We start from the raw sequence: 8,043 nt of genomic DNA on the forward strand, positions 1-8,043 counted from the left end.
CCGGTTCAAACGCACTGACTAAAATTGAGACAATGGCGCCCCCAAAGGGATAACAACTGAACTGCTCTCAAAATGTTTTCGAAACCGAAAATAAATAATGTGCATAAATATATAATGTACATAAATGTAATGTAATATAATATAAGCAGCACAGAACTCTAGTAACCATTATCAGATGACGTAATTGAAGTTCAATTATTTAACATTTAATCAAAGATGTATTTAGATTTATTTTATATTATAAAGTAATATATTAATAATAAATTGTTTATAATATATTGTAAATTAAATTAAATAGGCATATAAAAATAAGAACCGTTTTTCAGCATTCCTCCCTCCCCTAACACTCCTCCCTAAAAATGCAAAACCATATATAAATTAAAAATTTTGATGACATTTTTCCTTTTTGAAAAAAATTAAATTAATAATAATAATTGCAAACCAGCATATAAAATTGTGATCTTCTTGTGATATATATATATAATATCTTCTATCTTCATTTTTCCTGTCTTTTGTGTATGCAAACTTATAAAAACATGAACAAATATATATATATATATATATATCATACATATTAGCTAAGGTCCTTGTTTTGTATTGCTTAAAACGTTTCAACCTATGGTTGTTAGTTTCAACCTATGGTTGTTACTGAACCTAGCAGTTCAGTATATCAGATATCACATTAAATAAAAACCTCTTTTTTAATGTGCAACCTGGCTGTTTGAAAAGTGATTTGCAGAGGCATAGTGAGTCTCAAAACAAAACCATAGTAAGGTAAAAAAAAAAAAAAAAAAAAAGAAAGGGTAAAAAAAAATGAGGGTAGTTTTAATTTGTTATGGCCCAAATGTAAAAACGGTATTGTTGTCTCTTTCAGCAAGCCTTTGTGATGCACCACAATGATGAAGGTGGATAAAGAAGAATCTGAGCTGCTCAGCAGCGGGGTTCACAGTAATGGTCCTATAGCCTGCTCAGCCAATCACACTCTAGTATGTAAATGAGATAGGAGAGCATGTTTGCTGATTGGTCCTCCCCAGACTTGCCATTGGCCTCATCAACAACTCTTTCTATAAGCGGCTTCACCGTGATGGGAGCTGAGGAGGGGCGGATCCTGCCAGGAGAGGAAGAGAAGAGCGTGTACATGGGCGGGATCTAGACCCCGGCTGGAGTAGAGCATCCCTGACAGCGGCTCAGCTAACGGCTAGAAAAGCAACTCCAGGCTGATGCTGAGTCAGGTACGGTGGAGTCACAACCTTTTTGGCTCGGACCCTCCAGAAATCATGGAGGAGCTGGAACATACCTGTCCACTGCCACGAACGGTGAGATATATGTTTTGTCGTCGTCAAGGGTCATCTGTGAAACACTGAGGAGAGGTTTGGTCACTTTCTCTTTGTTTTCAGTCTGTGTTTATCTGTTTTTGTCTTTTTTGTGCTTCTGTCCGAGTGATGTTGAGCTTGTGAAACTGCAGTTAAAGTGAGCTGTTTAGCACTGACTATCTGCATGTTTTTTTCTGATGCCATGTTATAATGCTGCTTTTAATCCTCTGGGTCTGCCAGATGTTGTTTTTAAGTGCGAGAGCCAGCGCTTTGGTGGGATGGTGCCGAGCTAATGTTACAGACACCATCCAGATTGCATTTATCAGCAGGTTGCCCTTCTATGATGTTGCTCCTCCTCCTCACCTTGTACTGAATTCTGGGAAAGGTCTTCAGCATCCTTCAAAACACTGCCTCCGTTGCTATGGGAATTAATCATGCATTGCTCCATGGAGATTTTTCCTCCAATGAGTAATGAGAAATCACACCTACATTGCATTGGATAAGTAAATGAATATGTACCAGCTGGGTCTGTTTCCTGTTGAACAGCAGGAAGACACTCTAACTGGGCATTTCCTGAACAGCCAGATGGTCACTATGGTCTCAAAGGTCACTGGAATGTTAACACAGAAATTATATCTGTAACATATCTGTAATGTGTTTGCCCAGAATTCATTTCAACACATCTAGTGGCCTCTGCCCACGTTTACTAAAATAGATCGTGGCTACAATAGTTGTCACACTAAGAAGACGGTACAAGGATGATTTAAGCAACTGTAAGCAACTGTAAGGTTTTAAAGGGACAGTTCTCCCAGAAACATTTTAATTTTGTCACCCTCAAGTCCGCCTTCTTTTGAACACAAAAGAAGATATTTTGATGAATGTTGGTAATCAAACAGTTGCTGGTAGCCATTGACTTCTATAATATGGAGAGAAATAAATATACTATGGAAGTCGATGGCTGCCAGCAACGGTTGTTTGCCAACATTATTCAAAAATAGATATTTTTGTGTGTTAAGGAAGATTTTATTCATTTAAGTATATGTAAATGACACAATAAAAGCATGTTTTTATCTGTCTGATATCGTTACCTTTTTTCATTTTTGTTGTTTCATTAATTAATTTCCTCTTTTAAATTAAGCAAAAACCCATATATAATATAATATAATATCCGTTCGAAAGTGAACAATGTGAAGAAGAAACTTTAAATAAGAATAAAGTATTAAAATGTATCTGTTGGGCACAATAAAACCATAATTCAATAGTCTGATATTGTTGTGTTTGCTATTTTTGTACCTTTTATATTTTGGTTGTTTTATGAATTTAGTAGATTTTAAATATGCACATGTATCAGCTGTTGTATTATAATATATACAGACTTGAACAATGTTTTTGACTAGATTATAAATATTTCCCCATTTTAAATATTCTTTCTATATTAAGTTCTTTGATAACTAACCCCATTCTCCTCCATTTAGGATATGAGTGGATCTCTTTCTGCACTTGTAGACTTTTCATTATAACCTTCCTGTGAAATGCACAAACAATAAAATATCCCGGCTATATCCTGCCACACATTGAAATGCTAATTCAGAACCATGTGTTGTCACAGTGTCTTCAGGCCTGTCTGTTGTGCTATAAGCCACGAGGAGGTTTGAATACATTGAAATATCCATGTTATGTACGTCTGTATGTATTTCCCCCTCTGTGCTGCTGTGGACGAATGATTTGTCTTAAGTCAGTGACATTAGAGAACCCTCTACTGAATAAATCAATATCCGCTGTAAAGAGGCTCTTACACTGATTGCCTTGAAATCAAGTCCTATAATAACCTCTATTTTTACAAAGAATATTTGTATATATAGGATGTCATGTCAGCAGGATCTAGGCTTGATTAAACTACATTTTATTTGGAAAGCTGCAATGTCTTTATTTATTTCTCATAATTTCTCTCAAATAAATGTATTCTTAAATCTTCTCTGCAGACTCTCATAGAACCTGCCATATTCACCCCGGAGACGAGCTGCGAGTGTCGGGCTCCACATGAGAAGCTGACTGTAGAGCAAGCTCGACTTGGAACGCCTGGTTAGTCTGTATTTTCTCAGTTTCAAAATCTTGATTACTAATGTAATCACAATAAAATAAACAGGATTGAATCTAACCGGATACACACACACACTCAAAACACACACCCAAACATTCAAGTCTGTAAGACTAAAAATAAAAAAATAAATAAAAACAGAAAATAATACTTTTTGTTATGCAAGTATAATATTTTGCCTAATATATTAAGACAAAATTGTGCTGTATAATTATTGACACAATCCATAGACAAGTAAGACTTTGAGTCAGAGGTCTGTAGTAGTAGATTTACTGCTACTTAATTTTTTTGTGAAACCTTTTTAATTAAACATCAAAAGAACATTTATTTGAAATATACATCTTTTATAACATTATAAATTATTTTACTGTCACTTTCGATCAGTTTCATGCATGTCTGCTTAAAAAAAGGATTAATTTCTTTAAAAAAAACAAAACAATTATTGTCGGTGCCAATAGCCTCATGGGCGGCCCGCTGACCATTATGTTTTTGGCATCCCGAGTCTCGGCTCGTGGGCCCTTTCCTAATCCCTTCCTCCCACTTCGCTTCCTGTCTAAACACTGTCCTGTCACGATAAAAGCAAAAATGCCAAAAATAAATAAAAAATAACAAATTTTGTGTGTGTGTTTTCATAAAGTTTCATTAGATTTGTCAATGATTTCTAAAAGTCTCATGAATTTTCCTTTCTCAGTGGACCGGCCGGTGCGAATCTATGCAGATGGCATCTTCGATCTTTTCCATTCTGGTCACGCTCGTGCCCTAATGCAGGCTAAGAATCTGTTCCCTAACGCCTACCTTATAGTTGGAGGTATAGACACGTTAAATTTCCTGATCCAGACTTATCAATATTCTGTAGATGTTGTTGAATTATGAACTCTCTGGTCCTAAACTGATGAATTATCTATGTTTGGGTGTTAAGTATGTAGTGATGAACTCACTCACAAGTACAAGGGCTTCACCGTGATGACAGAAGACGAGCGATACGAGGCATTGAGACACTGCCGCTACGTTGATGAGGTTTTGCGCGATGCGCCCTGGACTCTGACCCAAGAGTTTTTAGAAAAACACAAGGTCAGTTATTTAATCACATCAGCACAATACCGTACACATACTTCCCTGCAATTAACCCTCTGGTTGGTGTTCTCTAGATTGACTTTGTGGCGCATGACGACATCCCATACTCCTCTGCTGGATCTGAGGACGTGTACCAGCATATTAAGGAGGCAGGTAAAGAAAAGTGGCCTTCTCTTAAGAGCATGTGTGTGTTTGTGTTTCACACCAGATCTAACATGTGTGAATGTTTCAGGTATGTTTGTGCCCACCAAAAGGACAGAAGGGATCTCAACGTCTGACCTGATCACCCGGATAGTGAGAGACTATGACGTGTACGCTAGACGTAACTTACAGAGGGGCTACACCGCTAAAGAACTGAACGTCAGTTATATTAAAGTAAGTAAATGATCTTAACTCAAATGCCAGCTGTGTGTTTTGCTTCAATTTTGCTGACTAGTTGTTCTGTTACTAGATAAATGGATATTTTCTGACAAGATCCCGTGTCTGGAGCTGGATCTGATATTTCTGATGTGGAGACATGATATAACATAAATGTACTTAAATTTTATTTTCTTTTTATAAATAAAATGAATTTTCACCTAAAGGGTTATCACTAGAACTAAATCTATAACCATAAAAATGTATTACTTGAAGTAAAATAAACATGAACTGAAATGACCTTATTTTTTAACTTATTTTAGCTATATGTCAAATAACTTACTAAAAATTTACTAAAAATAAAAAATGTGTTTAGACACATTTAAAAAAAGAAGAAAAAAAGAAGAAAATATCAAAACACAAAAAACTTTAAAACCGAAAAATTAAAAATATTAACAAAAACAATAAGAAAATAAATTATACTAAAATACCACAAATTGATAAAACATATTATCCTTAACCATTATTCAGAAAAAATATATAGATATTATATATGAAATTTATAATAAATATTTTATGTATTTTTGTTTTTGCTAATATCATCACTTATTATTAACTTTTTTGGGGCTCACATCACATGACATTTTACAACTAAAAAAAAGGAAAATTAAAAAACATAATTATTATTTATCATAGAAGTGATGTATTTAAGTCACTGTAGCTTAATTTTAAATGTAGTTTCGAGAAAAAAAAAAGATAAAAAAACATGTTTTGTATAACATTTAACACTGACATTAAAAAAAAATGCTTGCTGAACTAACTCTTTTTTTTGGACAGGAAAAGAAGTACCGTCTGCAGAATCAGGTGGACAGGATGAAAGAGAAGGTGCGGACGGTCGAGGAGAAGTCCAAGCACTTTGTGTATAGAGTGGAAGAGAAGAGCCATGATCTTATCCAGAAGTGGGAGGAGAAATCACGAGAGTTCATTGGGAACTTCCTGGAGCTCTTTGGCCCAGATGGGACATGGGTAAGCAAGGGTATATGTAGAGTATATGTACCTATATAATAATACAAAAGAAAAACATGATTTTTTTGTTTGTTTTTGAATCTTTGAATATGACTTCTTCCTTTTTTCTAGAAGCAAATGATTCAGGAACGTAGTGGGCGTATGATCCAGGCGCTCTCTCCACGCTGCTCACCCAGCAGCAGCCCACCGAGGGACTTTTCCCCATCACGCTCTCCGTCACCTCCATCCCGCTGGGCCATGCCCAGAACCTCTCCGCCCACGTCCCCGAAGGGCGCCTCCGCCTCCATCAGCAGCATGAGCGAGGGTGACGAGGACGAGAAGTGAGGAATAAACCATCACACACACAATAAACTGAACTTTTCTCACAAACAGCTACCCTCATGGGAAAATTTGAAGTACTGTACACAGCACAGGGTTGTTGAAGTCCTGTTTAGTTATGCTGGTATTCCAACAAATATTTGAAAGCCATTGCAGCCCTGAACAGATCCTGAGAGAAGATTTAACAAATTCACTGAATTAACTGAAGCCACTATTAGTGTCTGTCCTTTGCACACACTATTTGTTGTTTTAGCACCCAAATTAAAAAAAAAAAAAAATGAACATCAACAGGAATTAGCAATATCAGTATTATAACGGCTATTGGCTGTTATATTTAATTGTTCATGCTTGTTCAGTTGTTTGGTTTCCCGTATTTTTTAAATCATCCAACACTCAAAATGTATATAATGAGCGAGTACATCATAAACTCATCTACCAAACTGCCTTTTTGTCTTATCCCAGAACACTATGGTACATTTATAATAAAAATCTTTGGACTGTTGTAGCCTGTTCAGGTTGTCACCGTTGCGGAGTAACACATACCTCCGTGAATCGCCATAGAGAAACTAGGAGAAGTAGCTCCGGTTAGAATGTTTTTCCACGGGATACGTGTAGTTCTGTTTATTAACCGCTAGAGTTGCTCTCAAATTCATCTTTAAACCCACTGATAATTAAAAACACTGTTTTTACCAAATCTGATAATTACCAAATCATAAGAATTATCTTTTTTTTCAAACCATACATTCATTAAAATTTTGTGATTTATCGATTATCAGCCATAACAAGATACATTATTATTAGGTTCTTTTAATATTGGTGTATCCCCACAAATTAGTTTAATGACACCGAGTGACCAAAGAAGTGTGGTTAGTGAAATAGACACACTGAAATATTGTGAACAAAAGTGGTCCAACTTGTTAGTGAATTTCCCCTAATGTTTAAGAGGAAGTGGACTGATTCTGACGTCCACTGCTCAGGTCTGAATGGAACATTGGGACTGTCCTATTGTAATATACTGTATGTGCATCAATCCCTGTTTATTGTTCTCAAAAAATGATGTCTGATCCACCTCGTGAATGTGTGTCAGCGCACACACGAGGAGCTAACGCTAACATTCACTGAGCTGTCTGTGCATGTGTTTAGTTCTCATTAACCTGTGTGTTACTGCAGCCTTAACCTCGAAATCACTCAGAATTGAAAATTTGCTGAAAATGTATTCACCCTCTGACCATTCAGTATGCAGGTGAGTTTATTTCTTCAGATTTCAAGAAATTTAGTATAACATCACTTCCTTAGCAATGGATGTCTGCAGTGGATGGGTGCCACCAGAATGAGAGTCCAAACAGCTGAAAAAATTGATTCAGTTCATCGATTAACACTGTGAGAATTGCAAAGCTAAGTGTTTGTAAGAAACAAATTCAATATTAAGGCATTTAAACTTTAAACCATTACTTAAGGTTAAACTACAAGTCTATAGTCCATTATAATTCTACTTAAAGTTTTGGACTGTGTTTGCTTAACATATTTCTCTCCCGATTGAGATGAGACAAACACGTGTCACATGAACATCACATGAACTTGTGATGTTTTTATCAGTTGTTTGGACTCTCATTCTGACGGCACCCATTCACTGCAGAGGATCCATTGGTGAGCAAATTATGTAATGCTAAATTTCTCCAAACCTGTTGCAATGAAAAGCAAACTCACTTACATCATAGATGCTCCAGGGATGAGTAAAGACAAAATTTCATTTTGGAGTGAACTATTCCTTAAAATCTGTGCTAGTCTATCTACAAGCCCTACATCATGGAGAATGCCCTTCTGTATTGTCTAAGTATGCCAGAGCCATTTTAATTT

At 36.0% G+C, this 8,043-nt stretch overlaps 1 protein-coding gene across 2 annotated transcripts; it reads left to right on the forward strand.

Annotated features, from left to right (window-relative positions):
- Window positions 1-847: 847 nt before the first annotated feature.
- Window positions 848-7,663, forward strand: LOC132124063 (choline-phosphate cytidylyltransferase B-like). Of its 2 annotated transcripts, none has more exons than XM_059534837.1 (8): window positions 848-1,316; window positions 3,296-3,395; window positions 4,103-4,219; window positions 4,331-4,482; window positions 4,560-4,638; window positions 4,718-4,860; window positions 5,680-5,868; window positions 5,983-7,663. In XM_059534837.1, the coding sequence occupies exons 1-8, from the start codon at window positions 1,221-1,223 to the stop codon at window positions 6,190-6,192; spliced, it is 1,086 nt and encodes a 361-aa protein (XP_059390820.1). In that variant the 5' UTR covers window positions 848-1,220; the 3' UTR covers window positions 6,193-7,663. The 2 variants fall into 2 exon arrangements, with proteins under 2 accessions (XP_059390820.1, XP_059390819.1); XM_059534836.1 differs by having other exon boundaries at window positions 851-1,316; window positions 5,980-7,663.
- The last annotated feature ends 380 nt before the right edge of the window (window positions 7,664-8,043 follow it).

The sequence above is a fragment of the Carassius carassius genome, chromosome 42, assembly GCF_963082965.1.
Source record: "Carassius carassius chromosome 42, fCarCar2.1, whole genome shotgun sequence".
In the NCBI taxonomy this organism is placed as follows: domain Eukaryota; kingdom Metazoa; phylum Chordata; class Actinopteri; order Cypriniformes; family Cyprinidae; genus Carassius; species Carassius carassius.

What these genes read in the sequence shown, in the direction of transcription:
- LOC132124063 (XM_059534836.1), top strand. Translation starts at nt 1,221, where the DNA reads ATGCTGAGTCAGGTACGGTGGAGTCACAACCTTTTTGGCTCGGACCCT. An exon ending in CGCCTACCTTATAGTTGGAG is followed by an intron (nt 4,220 to 4,330) that starts GTATAGACACGT and finishes TTGGGTGTTAAG; the next exon opens with TATGTAGTGATGAACTCACT. An exon ending in AGTTTTTAGAAAAACACAAG is followed by an intron (nt 4,483 to 4,559) that starts GTCAGTTATTTA and finishes GGTGTTCTCTAG; the next exon opens with ATTGACTTTGTGGCGCATGA.